This window comes from Nycticebus coucang, chromosome 10 (assembly GCF_027406575.1).
Source record: "Nycticebus coucang isolate mNycCou1 chromosome 10, mNycCou1.pri, whole genome shotgun sequence".
Lineage (NCBI taxonomy): Eukaryota > Metazoa > Chordata > Mammalia > Primates > Lorisidae > Nycticebus > Nycticebus coucang.
Genome location: NC_069789.1, coordinates 116,428,040 through 116,451,913, shown reverse-complemented (window position 1 = coordinate 116,451,913; position 23,874 = coordinate 116,428,040). Strand labels below are relative to the sequence as shown.

General features: G+C 52.5%; 2 protein-coding genes across 2 annotated transcripts; both read left to right on the top strand.

Annotated features, from left to right (window-relative positions):
* Positions 1-3,793: 3,793 nt before the first annotated feature.
* KCNJ14 (potassium inwardly rectifying channel subfamily J member 14) lies at positions 3,794-10,957 on the top strand. Its single transcript, XM_053607386.1, has 2 exons — positions 3,794-6,161; positions 8,107-10,957. The coding sequence occupies exons 1-2, from the start codon at positions 5,454-5,456 to the stop codon at positions 8,701-8,703; spliced, it is 1,305 nt and encodes a 434-aa protein (XP_053463361.1). The 5' UTR covers positions 3,794-5,453; the 3' UTR covers positions 8,704-10,957.
* A 1,743-nt stretch (positions 10,958-12,700) lies between these two features.
* Positions 12,701-21,625, top strand: CYTH2 (cytohesin 2). Its single transcript, XM_053607385.1, has 12 exons — positions 12,701-13,061; positions 13,870-14,017; positions 14,126-14,192; positions 15,454-15,572; positions 16,400-16,480; positions 17,253-17,365; positions 17,506-17,654; positions 18,175-18,286; positions 20,642-20,718; positions 20,848-20,919; positions 21,004-21,158; positions 21,363-21,625. Exons 1-12 carry the CDS (start codon positions 13,043-13,045, stop codon positions 21,448-21,450), a joined length of 1,200 nt encoding a protein of 399 aa, XP_053463360.1. The 5' UTR covers positions 12,701-13,042; the 3' UTR covers positions 21,451-21,625.
* The last annotated feature ends 2,249 nt before the right edge of the window (positions 21,626-23,874 follow it).

Here is a 23,874-nt window from a genome sequence, read left to right as displayed (position 1 = left end):
TTCCATGACATCTGAAACTCGGTGTGGGTCAATGAAAGGGTACCTCATCCTGTGTCCTCCAGCTTATTAAGGCTTCATCTCAGGGGTAGACAGGGAATCCCCATTTCTCCATCCCACCATCTCTGTCCCCTTTACCATTATCTTGTTTGTTTTTTTGTTCTGTTCTTTGTCCCTGCTCTTTCTCTGTCCCCACTTGCAGTATCTCCTTTGCCCCATTGTCTATGTCCCTGCCCCCCATCTCTGTCTCTTTCCTCCTCCACTTCTGTCTCTCTCCTCCTCCAATGTCTCATCCAGCCTGCCTGGGCTGTGGCCCAGCCACCCTGCCTGGCTATCCTCCCTGGCTCCCCCTCTGCGGCTCTGATCTGGCCCCACCCCCACACCCTCCAGCCAGGCTTCTGATCCGCCTGTGGACTCAGAGGTCGGGCACCCGGCACCAGGTCCCTGGGGCCAAGGACAGACACAGACCCTCTCAGCACCCCCAGAGGCTTCCCCACAGCCCCAGCAGAGGAGCCCCCAAAGGAGGGCATGGGGGTGGGCCGCCCCACCAGGTACGTGCCTCCATGCAAGGTCAAGGGCCTGAGCCATCCACCTCCTCACTCCTTCCGCTACCCTTCCATCCTCCTTTACTTAAGACCAGCTGGGGCCACCTTTGCCTCAACATCCATGTGTCCTCATATGTTGCCCCTCAGGGAGGCCCTAACCCTGTCTATCAGTGACAGACTCCAGCCCCGGAAGAATCCTCACCCCACCTCACCCCCAGGTTCAGTGCCTCCAATTCTGACCCCATCTCCTTTTCTCCCCACCCGCATGCTTCCTTTCAAAGAGCCTCTTTCTCATTTATCCTCCATCTCTGTCTTCACAGTTCATCCCCCCAGCCCCCCCCCCCGCCAACCTTTCCACTTCTCAAAATGCAGTCCCCAGTTCTGTTTTGCCCAGTTGTTCTTTAGTCCGCCTGTCTGTCTGTCCCCTGAATCCCCTCTGGGTCTCTGTCTCTCTCTTCCCCTGCATCTCTGTCCTCCTCTCTCTCTCCTTCGGTCTCTGTTCCCCTCTGTCCCTGGGTCTCTGTCCCTCTCCCTTTGGACCTGTGTCCCCACCTTGGGTCCATGTCCCCCATTTCTAGGTTTCTGTTCCCTTTGAGGGTCTCCATATTTCTCTTTCTCAGGGCTTCCTCCCAGAGTCTCCCCTCTCTCTTCCCACCCATCTCTGAGTCTCCTGGTCTTTCTATAGTCTTTGTCCCCACAACCTCTCCTGTCAGTCTCTGCTCTCCAACCTGCTGTCCATATACCACAGTGGGGGGCGGGTGGGGGAGTAGGAGAACATCTACCCTTTCAGGGAAAGTGTGAAAATGTGGGGTGGGGGAGGTTGGGGCCTGGGGGCGGGGTTTCCTGGCCTCAGATTAGACAGTGACTTTGACACAAAGTTGAAGCACCTTAAGCCCCATGTCTCCTTTATATGGAAACGTTAAGCTGCTCTCCCAGGTCAGGTGGAGGAAGGCGGGGGCGGGGAGGGGGAGGACTTCAAGCTTGGGATCCTTTTCCCTTCTATCCTGCTTTTGACAGGGGAGAGTGGGGGTGCCTGAGCCGAAATGGCATTCACCAGCCAGAGAGCTAGGCCATGTTGGGCACAGATAGCCGCCTGGAGGTGAAGGTCCCCAGAGGCTTTGTCAGAAACTGACACAGTCAGGCCTGCCTCACAGGGCTGAGGAGGGACCTGAGGATTTGGGAGACAGTCCTGGGTAGGAAGGGCCCAGGATCCAAACCAGCATCCCACCCAGCACTGTGTGGGGCTGGCCAGGTCACGGCTCTCTCTAGGCCTGTCCCCAGAGTGTGAAAGGGGTGATGATCTTGACTTCCCAGCGTCCTGAGCAGTCAAGGTGAGCAGTGGGGTCTGGTGGAGTCCGGTGGGGGAACTGAATGCTACAGGAGCCCCTCATGAGACCTGACACCTAGTAGGTGTTCAGGAGACAGGAGCAAGCTTGATAAGACTGGGGCTCAACTTTCTGGCTTAGGCACCTGAGAGGCCTAGATGGGAGTCCACTTTTACCACTCCTCTCCTGGCCAAGGGACCTGAGACAAGGGGCTAATCTCAGGGCTTCAGCTGGCTTTTCTGTTGAAAGCCAAGTCCCCATGTCAGAGGGGGTTCAAGGTGGGCAATGGGCCAAGAGACCAAGCCTGAGGCATGGATGAGGGCTAGGTGAGGGTCCCACCTACCTTTCCTCACCCAGTTACTGGGGTGCTTCCTGAGAGGTGGGACCTGTGCAGAGTGGGGTTTCCAGGCTGGAAAGGGGCTGCAGGTAAAGAGGTTTGATTCTGGATTCTGACTTCAACCTCAAACCTGTCCCTTTGGGTGCCTACCTTATTTCCCCTTTGGGGGAGATTGACTAATATCTAGGGTTGCTGAAGGTGAGGAAAGTGTCAAGGTTGGGATCCATTGTGGGATCCATTGGCCACTGTGACCTGAGCTTCACTTTTGCCTCTGTGTAGTGAGCCTAACTGCCCACATGGCAGGGCTGTGCAGGTGGTCGTGGGCAGCAGGTGCACAGTCCTGTGTGGGAGTCCCATTGGTGCCAAACTTGACATCAACTAAGTCATCTGGATGCAAGTGTCCCAGAGGCCCTGCCAAGAAGCCCATGAGGATCCCCAGGACCTGGTACAGTGGGCACATAGCACATGGGTGCTTGGTAAATAGGGATAGAATTGATATGCAAATTATCTAACCCCTGGTACTGCTTGTCCTGGCCTAGCCAGGTCCTGGAAGTCCTCCCACCATGGGCTAAGTAATGTGGTCTACAGGTCCATGCCCAGCCCCTTCCCTCCTTTCCTCCAACCTATTGAGCTGTTGGGATTCCTTCCATTTCACAGATGGCAGAACTGAGGATCAGGAAGGGGTATGACCTGTCACTGGCCATATAGCTAGTAAGTGGCAGAGCAAATTGAATCTCTGGAAAAAGAAGCCAGGAACCCCACTGCACATGATGAGCCAACAACTGAGCCAGAATTGGGCCCTGGGTCTGTATGATAAGAAGGCCCTTCCTGACCTTGATGAAGTCCCAATTTCCCCATTTTACAGCTGAAGAAACGAGCTCAGAAAGAATTGCCCAAGATCAGAGGACCTGTTTTACTCATTTATTTATTCCATAATAGCTTCATTGAAATGTATTTCCTCTAGCATACAATCCACTCAATAACATGTACAATTCAGTGGTCTTTAGTATATCCACAGTTGCACAACCATCACAATTAATAATAGAACATTCTCATTACCCTAAAAAGAAACCCCGCGCTGGCTGTCATGTCCTAATCATCCCATCTACCCTGCCTTAGGCAACCAGTACTCTTAATTTCTCAATTTATAGTCTTGCCTTTTCTGGACATTTCATATAAATGGAGTATACAACACATGGCCTTTGTGACTGGCATCTTTCACCTGGCATGTTTTCCGTATTGTATCTATAGATTCCTCATTCCTATACCACATTTTATTTATCCATTCATCAGCTGATGGATATTTGGATTTCCACCCTTTGGCTATTATAAATAATGCTGTTACAGGGCGGTGCCTGTGGCTCAGTCGGTAAGGCGCCGGCCCCATATGCCGAGGGTGGCGTGTTCAAACCCAGCCCCGGCTGAACTGCAACCAAAAAATAGCTGGGCATTGTGGCAGGCGCCTGTAGTCCCAGCTACTCGGGAGGCTGAGGCAAGAGAATCGCTTAGGCCCAGGAGTTGGAGGTTGCTGTGAGCTGTGTGATGCCATGGCACTCTACTGAGGGCCATAAAGTGAGACTCTGTCTCTACAAAAAAAAAAAAAATAATGCTGTTCTAAACATTTATGTACCAGTTTTTATAAAGACATTTGTTTTAATTTCTCTCGGGCATGTATATTGTAGTGAATTGCCAGGTGATGAGGTAACTCTTAGAGCCAATGGGTGCCAATTTCTCCACAGTCTCACTGAGGCTAGATAGTATCTGCTTTTTCATTATCACCACCCTAAGTGGGTATAAAGTGGTTTTGATATGCAGTTAATATCTTTTTCATGTGCTTCCTGGTCATTTATGTACCTTAATTTGGAGTCATGTCTATGCAGGTCCTTTGCCCACTTTTAAATTGGCTTATGTCTTTTTATTATTGAATTGGAAGACCACCTTATTTATTGCAGATACACATTTCTCTTTCTTTTTATTTGTAGAGACATAGTTTCACTTTATGGCCCTCGGTAGAGTGCCATGGCATCACACAGCTCACAGCAACCTCCAACTCCTGGGCTTAGCAATTTGCCTCCTGAGTAGCTGGGACTACAGGTGCCCTCCGCAACGCCTGGCTATTTTTTTTGTAGTTTGGTCGGGGCCAGGTTTGAACCCGCCTCCCTCAGTATACAGGGCCAGCACCCTACCCACTGAGCCACAGATGCCGCCTTGCAGATACATATTTCTTATGAAATATGTGGTTTGCAACTACAGTATTTTCTCCCATTGGATGGTTATGGTTGGTTGGTTGGGGGTCGGGGGGTTGTTTGTTTTGCAGACAGGGTCTCCCTCTGTTGTCCAAGCTAGAATGCCATAGCTCACAACCTCAAAATCCTGGCCTCAAGCAATCCTGCCTCAGCCTCCCTTGTAGCTGGGACTACAGGTACCTGCCACAACACCCAGCTAGTTTGTTTTAGGAGAGCTGGGGTCTTGATCTTTCTTGATAGTGTCCTTTGAAGCACAAAAGTCTTTCAATTGTGATGAAATTCAGTTTATCTTTTTTCCTTTGTTACCTTTTGAGCCTGTTTTCAACCATAGCTGACCTCAAAGCTGGGGCTCATCACTCTCCATGCTGACTCTATGGAGAGAGAAGCAGTTAGAATTTCTTGGTTAAGGGGTTTGTATTTGTGGTGTGTAGGTCTTGAGTGTCTACAGACTCAACAACCCGCCCCCCCAAAAATAAAAGAATTTCGCAGTTGTGAGCGCAGACCCTGCAGACCCTGCAGCTGCACTGCCAGCCTTCACAATCTCAGCTTACTGAGCTGTGACCTTAGCCAGTATCTACCTCCTAGGCTCATTCCCAGGCTCAAATATGTAAATTCATGTAAAGTGCTTACAACAGTACCTAAACTGTATAAACGGTGTAATTTATATTACACACTATACATTTATACAATTTGCGAATGTTCGGTATTGTGTAAATGTCTGCTGTAATTACTGTGGCACTTGTTATACCGCTTGTAGCACTGTGTTTGTGGTTGCACGATTCTTTCTTGTAGTGTTACTGCCGTTCATGCTGTACTCTGAACTTGGAAGGTGAGTATAGTTCCACCCATTAGACAGATGAGGCCACTAAAGGCCTCAGACAGCATGCCCGGCATATGACCCCTCCCATTCATGATACCCCTAACTTTTATGCCCGTTTCTTTCCCCAGCAGGTTGGGGGTGCCCGCCCCCCACTAGGCCAAGTGGAGGGGGTCCCTCCGCCCAATGGGCCTGGCCAGGGCCCTACGCCGCCTCAGCGGCGCCCTGGAGTCGGGGGACGGTCGGGCAGGTGATGAGGAGGAGGCTGGCCCCGGGCTCTGCCGCAACGGGTGGGCTCCTGTGTCATCACCGTTGGGCCGGCGCCGTGGACGCTTTGTCAAGAAGGACGGGCACTGCAACGTGCGTTTCGTGAACCTGGGCGGCCAGGGCGCGCGCTACCTGAGCGACCTGTTCACCACGTGCGTTGATGTGCGCTGGCGCTGGATGTGCCTGCTCTTCTCCTGCTCCTTCCTCGCCTCCTGGCTGCTCTTTGGCCTAGCCTTCTGGCTCATCGCCTCGTTGCACGGCGACCTGGCCGCCCCACCACCACCTGCGCCCTGCTTCTCCCAGGTAGCCAGCTTCCTGGCCGCCTTTCTCTTCGCACTAGAGACACAGACGTCCATCGGCTACGGCGTGCGCAGCGTCACGGAGGAGTGCCCAGCCGCCGTGGCCGCCGTGGTGCTGCAGTGCATTGCAGGCTGTGTGCTTGACGCCTTCGTCGTGGGCGCTGTCATGGCCAAGATGGCCAAGCCCAAGAAGCGCAATGAGACACTTGTCTTCAGCGAGAACGCTGTGGTGGCGCTGCGAGACCACCGCCTCTGTCTCATGTGGCGCGTCGGCAACCTGCGCCGCAGCCACCTGGTCGAGGCCCACGTGCGGGCCCAACTGCTGCAGGTGCGGTAGGAGGCCGCAGGGCCTCTCATCCGGGTTGGGGCCCTGGGGCATGCCGGGGATGTAGGCCTGGGGGCTAGCAGCCTTTATAGGGCAGCCCTTGTGGACTGCTGGTTCACTGAGCAGTTGGAGAAGAAGATGTAAACCCAAGAGAGGTCTGTGACCAGCTCGTAGAAGAGAGAGGCCTAGACTTGAGATAGAACTAGCTTCCTATGGCCTGAGGGTGGCCTCCCTATGGGATTGTGGAGAATTTAGACTGGAGAGGGTCAGCATGGCCTGTATGGCTCTAGACTACAATCTGCAGGTGCCTTTCTGTTACCAGAAGTGACTGAGATTGGGTGGTTTAAGAAGATGCAATTTTGTGGGTCTGGGTGACACTTCCCATGACTCAGGTTTGTAATTATTAGCAGATACTGTGGCACAGATGGTTGCCTAGGACTTGAGGCCAAGCCCCTGTGGGACTGTGGGACATGTAGGCCCAGCAATCGGGTGCAGCTCACATGTGCCAAGCTGGAGAACACAGTTCTCCAGGCCCCTACAAAGAGGGTCCTGCAGCCTCTGTGGGAGACTTCCATTCCCTACCTCAGTGGCCCAGTCTCCCCCCACCCCTCCACCCCCATCTAGGAATGGGATGGGGTTTGGAAAAGAATCTTGAACTGTAGCTTCTCAGCAACAAAACAAACTACACATGGTTTGGTGCCCGTAGCACAGTGGTTATGGTGCCAGCCATATACACCAAGGCTGGTGGGTTCAAACCCAGCCTGGGCCAGCTAAATAACAGTGACAACTGCAACAAAAAATAGCCAAACGTTGTAGCAGGTGCCTGTAGTCCCAGCTACGTGGGAGGCTGAGGCAAGAGAATAGCCTAAGCCCAGGAACTGGAGGTTGCTGTGAGCTGTGTGGCTGTGTGATGCCACAGCACTCTACCAAGGGTGACAAACTGAAACTCTGTCTCAAAAAAAAAAAACTACACCTCGCATCAATACCTGAGGTAGCGGCTCCCCTTGGTGTTCCTAGAATTGTAGTCAGATTCCTCAGACATCCCTGTTCTCGACAAACTCTGGGGCAGCAGCTGCCCTGGCCCAAGGAAAGGCACATAAGAACTCTGGACTGAGGTTGGACTTCAGGGAAAGGGAGCATGGGGAGGCTGGTAAGAACTGTATCTCCCAGCAGCCTCTAGGCTCCCTCCACACTGGGCTCCCAGGGGCAAGAAAATAGGTACCCACCTTCCAACTTGGGTCTGCTCCCAGACTGAGACACTGGAATTCATGACCAAGAGGAACACTGCCTCTTCCAGAAGTCTGAGGCAAGGACTTGGCCTGGGAGGTGGGTACGGAATCAGTGGGTAAGTGGGGCAAAACCAACACCACCCCCACAATGTGCAGGCACACACAATGGACTGATGAGCTTGTACCTGGAGAGGGGATAGTCCAGGGCTAGCCTGAGGCAGTGGTGGAGTATAGGGTGTTGGACCCAGATGTACTTTTTTCTCCTTATTGTCATCGTTTTATTTTTCTCTGTCCATATATTGAAAGCCATTTTTTTTCTATCCCTGTCCTCTTTATTGAATTCCTGCCTGGATGTCTTCCTTATCTTCTATTGTCTGTTTGATTTCATTTCTGTCTTGCTGATTTCTGTGGTTCTATGTCAATCTCTCTCTCTCTTTCTCTCTGTCCTCTGGGTTTCTATCCCCCAAACCAAAACCTCTCTCTGATTCTATTCCTTATTTTCTCTGGATTCCCATATTCGTCTCCCTGGGTCTCTGTGCCCTCCCTTTTGTCTCTGTCCCCCTTGCTGTCTGGATCCCCATTCTCACCCTGCCCCCCACCACTGCTGGTTTTTGTTCTCTTATTTCTCTGCGTCTCTATTCCTTTCTCTCACTCTCTCTGTCTCTGCTTATCTCTGTGCTCCCTGCTCTCTGCCTTTTGCTTCTTGCCTTTTGCTGCAGCCCCGAGTGACCCCAGAGGGTGAATACATCCCACTTGACCACCAGGATGTTGACGTGGGCTTTGATGGAGGTACTGATCGAATCTTCCTTGTGTCTCCTATCACCATCGTGCATGAGATTGACTCTTCTAGCCCTCTGTATGAGCTAGGACGTGCTGAACTGGCCCGGGCTGACTTTGAGCTGGTGGTCATTCTTGAGGGAATGGTCGAAGCTACTGCCATGACCACTCAGTGTCGCTCATCCTATCTACCTGGTGAGCTGCTCTGGGGCCATCGTTTCGAGCCGGTCCTCTTCCAGCGTGGCTCCCAGTATGAGGTCGACTATCGTCACTTTCATCGCACTTACGAGGTGCCAGGGACACCTGTCTGCAGCGCCAAGGAGCTGGACGAACGGGCAGAGCGGGCCTCCAACAGCCCCAAGTCTAGCTTCCCTGGCTCTCTGGCTGCATTTTGTTATGAGAATGAACTTGCTCTGAGCTGCTGCCAGGAGGAAGATGAGGAAGAGGAGGCCAAGGAGGGGAATGGGATGGAGACAGAAGATGGGGCTGCTAGCCCCCGAGTTCTCACACCAACCTTGGCACTGACCCTGCCCCCATGATGCAAAGCTGATGTCCCCTTCCCTATTTGTATCTCCTCCCAGAGGTAGCAAGATGGAGAGATGGACCCCTCTCCTGAGATGAGGGTGAGTGTTTCCCAAGACCAACAAGCCTGCTGGGTTAATGAGCTGGTGAGGTTCTGCCATGTCTGGTGGACTCACCACAGACAGACTGGACCTTAATTCCTCTGTGTGCTTCTTCCTGAGACCCTTTTATCAGCCCAATTCCTGGGTCTCACCAGAACTGAGAGATCCAGAATTCTGGACCACCCAAGAGGCAAAGACTGGTGATTCTAGATTCCTCTACTTGATTGGGCCTATATTAAGCAGGGTCAGAAATCACCTCCAGGGAAGAAAGCAGTCTTTGAACAGTATCAAAGATCAAGAGTTTGTAGATCTGGATTCACCTGAGATTCAAGGGACTATTGCTTCTTGATTCAGCCAACGAAGTTGCAAATCATTTGTTCTAGACCACCTAAGGAGGGAAGGTAGTGGAATGCCCCAACTATTCAAGACCATCTTGATTGACCAAAGACAAGGAATGGTGACTCCAAGTCAAGAAAAGACCTATGGTTCCAGAAAGCCCAAGAGTTGAGATTCTGTGAGTCTAGGTTGACCACAGAGGGAAGCACTGGTGATTCTAGAACAGGTTTGACCTAGAGCAGCAGTTCTCAACCTGTGAGTCAAGGCCCACAGGAACTGTATTAAAGGGCCACGGCATTAGGAAGGTTGAGAACCACTGACCTAGAGAGTTGAATTGTACCAGAAACTAGAGTTATGTTTCTAGAATGCACAAAACAATGGTGAGTCTGTGGGGTTTAGAACAGCTAAAGTGACAGACTGGGAGTTTTTTCTTTTTCTTTTTTTTTCTTTTCTTTTTCTTTTTTTTTTTTTTTTTTGGAGAGACAGAGTCTTACTTATTGCCCTCAGTAGAGTGCCGTGGTGTCACACAGCTCACAGCAACCTCCAACTCCTGGGCTTAGGTAATTATCTTGCCTCAGCCTCCCGAGTAGCTGGGACCACAGGCACCCGCCACAGTGCCCAGCTATTTTTTGTTGCAGTTAGGCCAGGGCTAGGTTTGAACCCGCCACCCTCAGTATATGGGGCCAGCACCCTACTCACTGAGCCACAGGCACCACCCCAGACTGGGAGTTCTTGATATTAGAGAGCCCCACCTTCTGGTTATAGAGCACCCAGCTGAGGGGAATGAACAGTGCTTCTAAATAATCCCCAGGGTGGTTTTTTTTTTTTTTTTTAAGTGCCATTCTAGAATGTCCAATAGGAACAGGATTCTGTGGCTCTAGCTTAATCACAGAGTCAAGGAAGGAGTGGCGATTCTAGATGTCTGAGATTTGCTGGTTCCAGTTTGCCCAGTGGAGGTGAGAATCATGATGATTCTAGATGACTTCTTGTGGTTCTGTAATGCCAAAAGGGATTAAGGTTCCAGAGATCCAGAGTTGTCCATTACCAAAGCTTGGAAATTCTAATCACCTCCAGTGACTGCTCAGCATTTGGGAGGTGAATTGAGAACTTGATAAACAGCATTTCTGGGCTGACCTAGAAGGTGAGGCCTCAGGTGAGACCCTGTGGGTCACAGGGCTAATTAGTGGGCAAGGGAAGGCGGAAGCCCAAGGCTGGTGAGTCTAGAGCACTCTGGAATCCTACACCTAGTGATGTGTATCTATTTCTTAAAGATGTTATACATATGTGTATTATATATATGTAATATGAATACAGATATCTATTTTTTCTGCTGGTTCCTACAGGAGGGTTAGAAATGGAGCTCCAGCTAATTGCAAAGGCACCGTTTTCAAGGGTCAAGGAAGCTTTGCTCTAAATCCCAACTCTGCCCCAACTTCCTGTGTGACTTGGGGCAAATCACTGTCCTCTCTTTACTTCAGTTTCCCCATCTGTAAAAATGGGGGAATTTGAATCTCTCCACGGCCTTCCCAGAAAGATGATTCTTCACCCCTCTGAAGGAGGTGGGGATGGGGGAGTTGCAGGCCCTGGGGATTTCCCAGCTCCCTGCCGCTGGATTACACAGCCTTCCAGGGGTGTCTGGAATGGAATATGCTGTTGGAGGCTGGTTCTGAACTTTGGTGTCTGAATCACAGGGCAAGGACAGCATGATCACTTCCTCCCTGGTCTAGCTCTGGGAGCTAGGAAGGAGGAGATAGCTCTAAACACCAGGGGTTGCCCCACTGTGGGAAACAGGGTGTTTGGGGGGACACCTGTCCCCCAGATTAAAGAACTGGGAGTCCCAGTAAGTGTGTCTGTGAGTGTGTTTCTGGGGTATGGGTCTTTGGGCCTGGCCCCTTGCCCATGTTGCCATCTATCTAAGTGCCCAGTAGGCTGGATGCCAGCTGCAGAGGGAGCCAGTGCCAGGGAGGAAGGCATGTTTTGACCCCTGCCATTGCCCATCAGCCTGCCTAAGTTTAGCTGCATCAACCCAGGTCCCCTCTGGCTTCTCGGTCTCCCTTTATCCTTCAGAATCCTCATGTAATAACCGGATGGGATTAATTAGCTGGCTGCTTTCCCAGCTCAGAGTGTCTGGGGTAGGGACTGGGACAATAGAAACAGGCTGAGGAAGGATGTTAAGTTGGAGGTGAAAGGGCAGGAAGGGGGTTCTGTTTGGAAAAAGTGGGTGCAGGGCTGGCACAGCCTGGGTCTCTCCACAGGGGAGGGCAGGACCTGGGCCACTCATAAAGGTCAGTGAGGGGATTAGGATGCTCTATGTCTAATCCGATAGCTTAACCAGGTCCTGTCCGCAAATCCATCCCCACCTGCCCAGCCCAGGGACAGCGAATGAGGACAAGGCCCAGACATCACTTCAGCCCCCATTATGGTCTGCCTCTTTACAGGGGTTCCCCACTTCTCCATCTGGCCAGGCCCCAAATTCCCTTCCCCTGAAAGTAATGGGAACAAGAGACTGGGGTTGGGGAGAGGCTTCAGATGTGGAAGGACTTTGAGAGGAGGGAGAAGTGAAAGAAAAGCAAGAGTATAAGAGGACAGAGGAACCTAAGTGAGGGTAGCGGGAGAGAAGGCGCAATCAGACAGGTGGGAAGATGCTGAGAAGAGGGGAATTGGTATGGGTAATGCTGGGGAAGGGAGAGTCTTAGGAGGAGGATGCTAAGGTAAGGGGAGGAGTTAGTGGAATGAGGGAGGAGCCTGAGGCGGAAGGCACCAGAAAGGCGGAGCCTGTGCTTTAACAAAATTTGTTGTCTCTTTCTCCAGGACAGGTATCAAATAACATATAATTTAGGGGCGGCACCCATAGCTCAGTGGGTAGGGCGTCGGCCACATACACTGAGGATGGCGAGTTCCAACCCAGCCCGGGCCAGCTAAAACAACAACTGCAACAACAACAAAAATAGCTGGGGGGGAGGGATGGGGGGCGCCTGTAGTCCCAGCTACTTGGGAGGCTGAAGCAAAAGAATCGCTTAAGCCCAAGAGTTTGAGGTTGCTGTGAGCTGTGACGCCAAGGCACTCTACCCAGGGCGACAGCTTTGGACTCTGTCTCAAAAAACAAACAACAAAAAAATGGCATTTACGAGAAAGAATAGGTCTTTCAACGTTCTTTGAAGAAGAGATGGAGGCGGATGAGAAGGTTTGGAGATAGAAAGGGGCTGGGAGAAAGGGGAAGTACTCAGAAAAGGGAGGCCAAAAAAAGGCAGGCCAAAGCTGCTCCCGATTGCACCCCAACATCTAAGGCCAAAAGCCAGCGTTGCTGGCTTAGGAGGTGTGGTTCACGGAAACAACCTGGCGTTGCGTACCCGCCCCCTGGCAACAAGGCTAACACAAAGTACCACCTCCTAGCAACGGATTACTAGAGGCGGAGCTCAATTGACGCAGTCTCCTAGAGCCCAGAGCCTTGGCGCAGGCACAGTCCTTTCGCTCTACATAGCTTCACCTCCACGCTACTCCTTTCCGAGGTTTCTCATTGGAGGACAAGTCTGCCAAGAGCTTTGTTTTGTTTCGGAGGCGGGGCATAGCGACCTGCCCGCACTCCAATTGGCTACTCAGACCGTCTACCTCCTGCCGGACAGTCCTACATCTGCTCCTTGTGCGCCGATTGGCCCTGGAAGACTATCCTTTAGTGTCGGGGGCGGAGCAGACGAAAGGCCCCACCGTGGATTGGACAGTGTCAAAAGAGGGGCGGTCCCTACTAGCGGGGCGGTTGGGCGGCGAAAGGAGTGTCTTTTCAGCGCTGAGGACTGGCGCTGAGGAGGCGGCGGTGGCTCCCGGGGCGTTTGAGCGGGCTCACCCGAGCCCGCGGGCTAACGCGGATCCAGGCCCGACTGGCGGGACTGCCCCGGACTCCCCGCGGGCCTTCCTAGCCGCCATGGAGGACGGTGTCTATGGTAGGTTAGGGAGGGGCGGGGCCGGCTGGGAACGGATAGAGCGTTTTCTCGTGAACGTTCTGCAGGGAATGTGTCTTCCCCGCACGCCCCACACGGAGCCTTGCGGCCTTATCGTAGCATCGCTTTTGTTGGGCGCTGGACAGGCTTCCGGCGGGGCCCGAGAGCGGGGCGTTCCAGGCCATTGTTTGGGCTGAGCCTGTTTCCGGTGGCGGAGGGAGGGGGCGGGATGGAGCACTGGAGGCGAGGCCCAGGCGGAGCCATTCCCGCTGGAGGGGCTGGGCCCAGTCCCTGCCGGGGGCGGGAGGGGCGGAACTGGGGGGGCCGGGTCTTGGAGGCGGCTGATATCCCGCCATCGTCCGGCGGAGGTTTTCAATGACCTGCCCCCCTCTCCAACTCTTAGCTGTCATCAGCTTTCTCTGCCATATTTTTTTTCCATGGACTCAGGAGTCAGGACACCCAAGCCCCCAGCCACCTGGCTAGTAATGGAATCAGAAAACCAAGGCCTCAGCCCCCTTTCAAGTAATGGACCCGGAAGTTCTGCCTCCTAGAGCACAGGCTCCCATTCCCCTTCTCCCTCAGACTCAGGGATTTGGGCCTTAAGTGCTCTTCTCCCCACCAGAACTCAAAAATCTAGAGCCCCAGCCCTTCTTCCACTGGTCTGAGCTTCCACTGGTGCTTCCAGCACCTCTTCCATCTAGCATAGGAGGCCCAATCCTCATACTTCCCCAGCTCCGTCCTCCCCTAGATTGCAGGACTTCAGTCTCTCGGCCCCCAGAAGTGACTTTCAAACCTTGACCCTTGCTCCCAGAGCCCCCAGACCTGACTCCAGAGGAAAGGATGGAGCTGGAGAACATCCGGCGGCGGAAGCAGGAGCTGCTGGTGGAAATCCAGCGCCTGCGGGAGGAACTCAGCGAAGCCATGAGTGAGGTGGAGGGTCTGGAGGCCAATGAGGGCAGGTGAGGACTAGAGCTCAGAATTTGGAGAGCATGAGGCCAACTGGGACCTGGGATACCCAGGCATTAACCTTCTGCCCTCTATCCTCACCTTGCTCTCTGCTCCTGCAGTAAGACCTTGCAGCGGAACCGAAAGATGGCAATGGGCAGGAAGAAGTTCAACATGGATCCCAAGAAGGTGCTCAGGGCCACAGGACTGGGATTTAACTGGGCAGATATCCAAGCAGGGAGTTCTAAAACCTCCAAGTTCCAGAAGTTTGACAATTACAAGTCTGTTCTAGGTAAACAGACTTGGTCCTAATCCCTGGATTCAGATACTGACTGTCCATTTGTTCTATGAACATTAACCAGTGTTCCATCCTCCTAAGTTTTGCTTGTGTTGTATCCCCCTGCTTGGAAGGTCTTCCCTTTTCTACTTGTATTTTTGGATACACTTCTGATCCCAAGAGGAGCTTGAGTTTGGTAGAGGTTATGGACAAAGTGACATGCCCAAAAGAGGGTTGGCAAATGCCCTGACAGGAAGGTACCAGGGCTGTGGACACCAAAAGAAGGGAGGGAGCCTGGTAGAATCAGGGAGGGCTTCCCAGAGGAGGAGACCTTCAGATCAGGTTTGAAGAATGAGTCGGTATTCACCAGGTAGAAGAAAGACATTAGTTCATTTGTTCCTTTAACACCCATTTTCTGGCTGGGTGCAGTGGCTCACGCCTGTAATCCTAACACTCTAGGAGGCCAAGGCAGGTGGATTGCTTGAGCTCACGAGTTTGATAGCAGCCTGAGCAAGAGCAAGACCCTGTCTCTACTAAAAATAGAAAAACTGAGGCAAGAGGATCGCTTGAGCCCAAGAGTTGGAGGTTGTTGTGAGCTAAAATAAATAACACTCATTTCCTGAGGCCTCTTCAGGGCCTGACTCTGCTACACAGTTCAGTGACCTAGAGAACTAGAACCTGCTCTGCTCTCAGGGAGGTCCTAGACATAGCAAAATTCAAAGTGAAGTGTGGCAATAACGGAGGGGTCTTCATAGCACAGAGCGAGCCAGACAGGCCTCCAATCCAGCCTTAATGGGCTTAGTGTTTATATTCCTTAGGGTCTACCATCTGCTAATAGTTACTTACTTTATTCTTTATTGCCTGAAGCAACTATAGTTTGTTCAGTCATTCAGCAAACATTTATTGAGCCTTTGTTTCTTGTGAGACCCTGTTCTTGGTTCTGGAATTAACCAGGGAAAGGCAGAGGGCATATCCCATAACATGGAAAGGCCATGAGTTGGGAGGGTTAAGGAGCTGTCAGGAGCTTAAAAGGAAAACCTGGCCCTGCTCTTTGGTGGTGGTTGGGGGCGGGGGGGGGGGGGGAGGGGGGGAGGATGTTGGGATTCCCTGAGGAAGTTTGGGAAGGGGTGGCTTTCTGGGCTTTAGCACTGAAGTCTGGCCTCCACTCACCAGGGGATTCAGTTCTTGGTAGAGAATGAACTTCTGCAGAACACACCTGAGGAGATCGCCCGCTTCCTATACAAGGGTGAGGGGCTGAACAAGACCGCCATCGGGGACTACCTGGGGGAGAGGTACGACCCCTACTCAGCTCCTCCTGGGCCCTTTCCCACTGCACCCAGCTCCTGGCCTCACACTGGTGGCTCCTTAATGGAGTAAACCTGCAGCTTCCCAGAGGAGAGTCCCTGATAGGTCAGGATTATGCCCGCACTAGGACACAATGGACAGGGGTCTAGGGTAGCCTAGAACTACCTGAGAGCATCTGTGGGGTGTGGGGAGAACCATCTGTTTATGTCTAGGAACAATGGAGAACATCTGAGTGTCATGGGGGCATAAGAACTATGGGTGGACAGTGGCTGTTCATGGGAACTGGGGACACCTGGGAAGTGTGAGAACCATGGCAGGTATCTGGCAGGCATGGGGCTCCTATGAGTGTCCAGGTATTGTAAGGGCTGTTTGGAAGGCTAAGGTATGTGGGACTGGACATTAGATGTTTAGGGACCATGTGAAGATCTGGGAATCATAGGGATTTATGGACATCTGGGGTGCAGGGGAACTGTCTGTGGATGTGTAGGGACTATATTTAGACATCTGGGGAACATGGGGATCATTTTAAGAGAGGTGACAGTAGGTGGCATGAATGTTTGCTGGGTTCTTCTAACTCTACAAAGTCAGCCAAACCTGGGTTCTCAAGGCAAATATTCTTCCCAGGAGTTATGTTCTGAGCAACTCTGCCCCAGGGCCAGGGCTGTGATGGGGCCAGGTGGGAAGGGTGCCCGCTGCAGAGGGCACCTGCTAGGCAGAGGGCATGGCAGAGTTTCCAGTGCCTTCCCTCCTGCCTACTCCCACTCCATCCTCTCCAAACTCCTTCCTGTGTGTGACTTTGTCCCTGTCCTCCCAGGGAAGAGCTGAATCTGGCAGTGCTCCATGCTTTTGTGGATCTACATGAGTTCACCGACCTCAATCTGGTTCAGGCCCTCAGGTGAGGGATAGGAGGGGAGTGTGGAAGGGCAAGAATATACCCGTTAGTGCTTTCTTTGTTGCATGTGACGAACCCTACTCAGAAATGAGCAAAAACTGGGGAATTGATTGCCTCATGTAAAACAAGTTCACAGATAGGACCTCCTTTAGACATAGCCGTATCTAGGTCCCCAAATGGTGTTAGAAAGTCAGCAGCATTCTCTGTATCCCATAGTGCTTGCTGCTGTGTTGCCACTGTTTTCTGCAGACCCTCCTGCATGATAACTGAAACCCCTGGCAACCACCAGACCTGTTTAGCAAATTTTGTAGAAAGAAAAAGGCATCTCTGGCTCATTCCATAGCACAGTGGTTACAGCGCCGGCCACATGCACTGAGGCTGGTGGGTTCAAACCCAGCCTGGGCCTGCTAAACATCAATGACAACTACAACAAAAAAATAGCCAGGTGTTATGGCAAGTGCCTGTAATCCCAGCTGCTTGAGAGACTGAGGCTAGGGAATCGCTTAAGCCCAAGAGTTTGAGGTCGCTGTGAGCTGTGACACCATGGCACTCAGCTGAAGGTAACATAGTAAAACTCTGTCTCAAAAAAAAAAAAAAAAAAAAAAGGCATGTCTGTGGAGGTTCGCCCCCCCCCCCAAGCCTGTGGTGAATGCTCATTGGTCAGATTGAATCACATGGCCATACCTGAAACAACCGAGTATTACTGTTTGGTTCTTAACGTGGGGAGGTGCTTGTGCTCACCCTGGCATCCACATCCAGCCCTTCCTTAACTCAGGCAATTTTTGTGGAGTTTTCGCCTCCCTGGAGAGGCCCAGAAAATTGACCGGATGATGGAGGCCTTTGCCCAGCGATACTGCCTGTGCAACCCTGGGGTTTTCCAGTCCACAGGTGGGAGCCTGCACCTCTGGGGCACAGACTCTTAGGGTTGAGGGAGGAGAGGGCTGGGAGCCACGAATCCTGGGTCCTGGGGAGGAGGGAGCTGGGGGCCCACATACCTGGGTCGTCAACACCTGACCTGTCTGGTGCAGACACGTGCTATGTGCTGTCCTTCGCTGTAATCATGCTGAACACCAGCCTTCACAATCCTAACGTCCGGGACAAGCCAGGCTTGGAGCGCTTTGTGGCCATGAACCGGGGCATCAACGAGGGTGGGGACCTGCCTGAGGAGCTGCTCAGGGTCAGGCCCCCTCTTCCTGTATCACTCCTGTCCCTCTTCCTGCCACTGATAGTCCCTGCCCCGTGGGTCTCCCAGTGCCTGAGATATCAGCCCAGAATTGATGCTGACTGCCCCTCCCACAGATGGCGTGATCACAAAAACTTGTGTGTTTCTTTCTCCTCTTTCTTGCTGACTCCTGTATCTTTGACTCTGTTTCTCTCCGGGTCTGGGGCTCATTTTCTTGGCCTGTCTGTCTCTCATTTTGGTCTCTTGCCCTCTTTTTCAAGGTCTTGGTCTGTTTTTCCATCTGTCTATTTTTCTGACAGCTTATCAGGCTTTTCCAGCTGTTGTCCATGAGTTTTTTCTTCTCTCTTCTTGTCCCTGAGGCTTTCTCCACTTCTCTGCTTTTTGCTTCTCCCTTGTCCCCAACTTATCCCTCTCTCCCACTGTGAGTCACCACAGCCATGGTCTCACTGCCCCCTGAGGAGCCCCAGGAAAATCCCAGGGGTCTAGAATTGCTGACCTGGCCTTTGCCCCTCAGAACCTCTACGACAGCATCCGAAACGAGCCCTTCAAGATTCCTGAGGATGATGGGAATGATCTGACCCACACCTTCTTCAACCCGGACCGGGAGGGCTGGCTCCTAAAGCTGGGTACGTCCCCTCCTGGCCCCACTGGCTGCCTATGCAGGGGCAGGTCAGTGGGCCTGGGCTCTGGACTGCGTACCTGCTGTGTGACCTGAGGCAAGTGGTTTGCCCTCTCTGAACCTCAGTTTCCACATCTGAAAAATAGAGCTGGAAACAAGATCAGGCTGGTGTGCTGGACCCAAGCATGGGCCTGGCCTGTAGTAATTGTTCCCCAACCCTTCTTCTTTACCCACGGATATTTATGGAGCCTTTCCTCTGCCAGGCACTTAACTAGTTTCAGAGTAAGAACCGGATAGTAAGGTGTTTTTTTGTGGGGGGGGGGAGGGATGTTCTCCACTGTAGTTAGCAGAAAACCCAGGCCAATGGCACTAAGTCTCTGGAAACCTGTTACTTCCCTTAGCAAGAGCCTCCAGGCCCAGGGCAGGACAGACTCTGCTCTCCAAGGCTCTGTGTCTGTTCCCTCGGTCTCTTGGCTGCATCATCAGGCCAGGAGCGTGGTGGCTTGTTCACACCCTCCCCAAAACATTACCTATAAGCAGAAAAGAGCCTGAACAAATGAGGAAACTTGTCCCAGATTTGCCCAGCAGACTTCTCACCTGGATGGATTGGCTCCTGGCTAGGGAGGGACCAATCCGAATTGATATAGATGACTCAGAAGTCCTGGGATAGGAGGGGAGGGTGGGGCCAGGTTGCCTCATAACACCTGTCCTTATCAAATTCAGTGTCAGCCAGCACAGGTCATACAGGATGGTAGTGTGGTGGGCCCTTATCATGGGGACTAGATACTTTTAAAACCCAATAGGAAGGCCAGCAGTCATTTGTGAAGCTCCCAGTTACTTCCAATGTGTAGCCAAGGTTGAGAGCCACTACCTTGGCACCTTGCCTGGGAACAGTAGGTGCCGCCTGCATGTGAGAGTGGTTTTTACTGGAGAAGCAATGATTGGCTGCTCCAGTGAAGCAGGTGGGTTGAGGAATTCCAGTCTGGTGCAGCAGTGGAGGCTTCCCATGGCAGCAAGAGAATGCTGAGGAAGCTTCCAGTTCTGTGCAGGGGATCAAGGCCAGGATTCTCATCGAGGTGCTAGCACAGGGCAGCTTCGGCTTCCCTCCTGGTATTGGGGGTGGGGTGGGGTGGGCAGAGGTTCTCCCCATGTGGAATTGTGCTCTTAAATCAAGGCCTCACTTCCACAGCAGGGACAAAGGTTTCCTGGGAAATAAAAAAAATGGAAATTACCCCCAGCCAACACCATGGTGCTTATCCCTACATTGGATCCAGGGGATTTAGATGCCTCAAAGTCAAATGGTTCAGTGAGTTAGCACAGCCTTGGAGCCACATCTTGGCCTAGAGCACATCTGTCCCCTTTGTAGCAGTTAGGAAAAGGTACCTCTTTCTTAGATACAGAAATACAGGAAAGGGGACTTGGGATGATTGTTCCTACTCGACAATGAAATCTACAAGAGCCATTGTTACTGCTGTTTATTTCTGGCCTTCAAGGAAGCTAGCAGCAGGTCATCTTGCCACAGGAAGGGGTGGACCCAAGTGGGTCTCTAGGCTGGACTCCAGAAAGGGCAAGAGAGTGTCCTAAGGTCACACAGCCAGTTTGTGGTGGAATACAGATGAGCCCCCACAGCCACCTCAGGGCAAGGACTGGGGTTTTACCTTTTTCCTTGTGGGGGTGACTCCAGGGGAAAAGCATTTTCACCTCAGCAACAGAGGGCCCTCCTGGCCTAGGATAGGTCCTGGGGTGGACATAAAGGGGTGTTCAGCCACAGCAGGGCTCAGAGTCCTTGGCTGCCCCAGGGGTGGGGAGAAGCTGTAGCCATTCCTCATGTGGATGTAACTGGTTTTCTTCCCTCTCTCTCCCTCCCTCCCTCTGCCTGTTTCTCTCTGTCTACTGTCTTTCCCGTCCCTGCGCATTCCCCCACTTGCTGCCCTATTTCTGTTGCCTGCGGCTCTTGGGGGCACCCCAAACTTCTGCCTTCCCTTCTGCACCTGGTCCTGCCTGCTTTCTCGCTGTCTGCCCCAGGAGGTAGGTACACTACCGGTCCTTCCCTCCAACATGAGACAAGGGGAGGGAGCTGCCCAGGCCTCGGGCCCACAGGGAGGAGAGGGCTGCGGGCTCAGGCTCTTGGGCCTCGGCTGACAGGCTTAGGAAGTATAGAACCCCAAGCCTGGGTTGCACCAATTTCTGGGGCCCAGGTATGCCCATCCCTGGCGTGTCTTGTCTCTTCCCACGCACTGGCTTTTCCTAGGCCCGCTTTTCCTGCTCTCTCTCTGCCTCTCCCTCTCCCCCTTAACCCCTCCCTCCCAGAGGCCCTGTCCCCCTGTTGAGCCCAGGCCCCCTCCCGCCCCTTCCCTTTCAGGGGGCCGGGTGAAGACTTGGAAGCGGCGCTGGTTTATCCTCACGGACAACTGCCTTTACTACTTTGAGTACACAACGGTGAGAATGGACCTGGGTAGGATGCTGGGGTCATGGGATGAGGGGTTGTGGCCTGGACTCCTTGTTTGAGGGAGAAGGGACTGGGATGAAGATTCAGAAGTCTAAGTTCTGTCTGTCATGCTTCTTCAGGACAAGGAGCCCCGAGGAATCATCCCCCTGGAGAATCTGAGCATCCGAGAGGTGGATGACCCAAGGAAGCCGGTAAGACCATCTTTATACCCCTTCCTGCCAAAGTGGGGGGACTTTTATGGTCTCAATTTTCCCTCCTCGCTCATGTCTCCCCAGAACTGCTTTGAGCTTTACATCCCCAACAACAAGGGGCAGCTCATCAAAGCCTGCAAAACAGAGGCAGATGGCCGGGTGGTTGAAGGGAACCATATGGTATATCGGATCTCGGCCCCCACGCAGGAGGAAAAGGATGAGTGGATCAAGTCCATCCAGTGAGCCTAAGTTCTGGAGAGTTGGGGGCCTGGACTCCTGGGTCTGAGAGGAGGGCCAGGAGCCCTGATCTGAGGGAGGAGGTACCTGGGGACCTGGCCTCCCAAGTCTGAGAGAGGAGGGGGTAGGGGACCTAGACTCCAAGTCTGAGGGCGGAGGGACTGGGGACTCTTTGGCCCTCATCCTGGGATTTCTCCCTTCTGCAGGGCAGCTGTGAGTGTGGACCCCTTCTATGAGATGTTGGCAGCCAGAAAGAAGCGGATTTCTGTCAAGAAGAAGCAGGAACAGCCCTGACCCCTGTCCCCAATTCCATTATTTATTACAGAGCTGCCCCGCCTGGGTGGCCGGACCCCTGGGCCTTGGGGCTGTGGATCATGGTTCACAGTTTGGAAAGATCACCATCTCTAGCTCCCCTCTCATTATTTGTAATTAACATGCTGTTGGTAATCTTATTAATTATTTAACCACTCAGCCTGCTGACCCCCTCATTTCTTAGGGTTGACAGGGCCAAGGTGCTTGGCAGGGGCTGAGAGCATTTGCCAGTCACAGAGGTCTGGGCCTGCCCATTTTGTGGACAGCTCACCGTGCTCCAGAGCAGGGTGTTGCCTGAGTGTGGCCCCACAGGGCCTGTCCTGAATGGGTCAGTTCTGGTTTCATCTTGAACACTGCAGGGATGGAGTAAAGGGAGGTAACTCTGGATGTTAGTGGTTAGCTGAAATTGACCAATCCCAGGGGACAGTGTTTAAAATGCAGGGATCCTGGGCTTCACCTTTATTCTAGAGGTTATTTGATAGCCATTGGCTGATTACACTATGGCCATCATCTTTCCTTTCCTTATGTCTTTTGACTCATGTCTTTGAACAGCAGCCCGCAATATCTGGTGGGTTGTCAGTTGTGCCCTCTGCTTTGAGGGAAAGCTAGAACTGGAAGAGCTATGAAGGTCCTTACTCTGGAGAAGGTAGCCCAGGTCCTGGATGCAGCATGTGCAAGGGCCTTGCTGATGGGATGTCTCTGAGTGGGCTAGGGCAGTCACAGGTGGTGCCCTACCATCTGTGGGGTGGAAGGTAGGATTGTAGGAGAGTGCCATCCAGCCAGGTGTCTCTGGCTCACTGAGCCAGAAGCTGTGATCAGCCTCCTTTGGAGGACACTTAATTTCCAAGGTATGGCTGAGTACCTGCATTTTGAACATCTTTTTTTCCCAGGAATCTTGACAGCCTTAGAAAGGTGTGGACAACCTGTCTGAAGGTGAAGTCTTGGCACATGGGTCCTGGATTTGGGCCTGTGCCCTTTCCCCCTCCAAGTGGGCTATGCACCATGTCTGCAGAAGGGGGCTTTGATCCTGAGCAGGGAGGATGGGAAGACCTCATGTCACTCTCCTACACCCTCTTTGAATGGGGAGACCTTTAGTAAGAGGAAACTACAACTCAGCAGGCCCTCTGGCTAGGATGTACCTGTTGCCCTGAGGTGAGCAGTGGGAGTCATGGTCCCACTGTTGCATCTTGGAGATGTTCAACCCGCAGTTGGGTAGCCCCATGGGGTGGAGTGCTCCCAAATGTTGGGCCTGTGGCCACAGGCACCACGGACCTGAAGGATCCCTGGCACAATAACACCACCATCTTGGCCCTGTGGCATGCAACAGGGAATTGTGTTTACCAGCAGGCCATGGGACTCCAGGGAGAAATCCTGGAGGCTGACAGGAAATGTAGTTCTCAACTGTTCCTTCTCAAAGGTTCCAGGGAAATGGAATCATCAACCCAAGATGGTCCTGGGCATTGAGGTCCTTGATAAATGGAGGGTCTCAGCACTGTTGTGCCTACCTGCCTCCATAGAGAGGATTTGTAGATATAGCATGCCCACCATGTGGGGAGTGGCTGGCTCCATGGAAAGACGGTGCAGAGAGAATGTGTACAGAGGCCAGCTGGAGAAGTGGCCAGCAGGTAGGTGTGCAGGTACCATGGCAATTAGGGGAAGGGACACTTAAAAAGATGAGAGGTTGTGGGCCTGATATTGTGAAGTCTGGTCAGCCATGGGAGGGACTTGGATGCTTTCTAAGTAGGATGGGAAGCCTATTGCCATGTGTTTGGAATGAGGTTGTAGGAGGGGCCTCTGGCTCTGCAAGAACAATTTGGAGTGGGGAACACCTGAGCAGGGAGGTGCCTAAAGAGGCTGCAAGATGGTGTGGCTGAGGAGATGGAGAGGAGTGCACCAAGTCTGATATCTTGAAGGAGGGGCCGACAGGACTTGCCAGATGGCTGGGTGAACAATGATGCTTTGACTAAGATGGCTGAAGGGGAATATTTTGGGGGGAGGGGAAATCAATTGTTCTGCTTTGGCCAAATTAAGCTGTAAATGCCTGTAGAACATTCTAGCCAGATTCCATCACTTCAGAATTGACCTTCAGTTTTGTTTGTCCACAATCCATCTCTCAGATTGAGGATTCTGGCTTCCAGCTCCCTCCTTCCCAGGACTCCCAGAACCCCAACCCCATTTTGATGGGTTGCTATCATTTGGGTAGAGCTTGTCCGCACCAAAACTCTTTGAAATTTGACCCCCAGTGTGGCAGTGTTAGGAGGGGTCTGATCCCCCATAGATAGTTTAATGTCTTTTTTCCCAATGTGGGTGAATTCTCACTTTCTGTAATGGAAAGTTAAGTTGTAAAAAAGGTCTGGTTTCTTTGGTTTTCTTTCTCTTGCTTCCCTACCCCCTGCAATCTCTTTG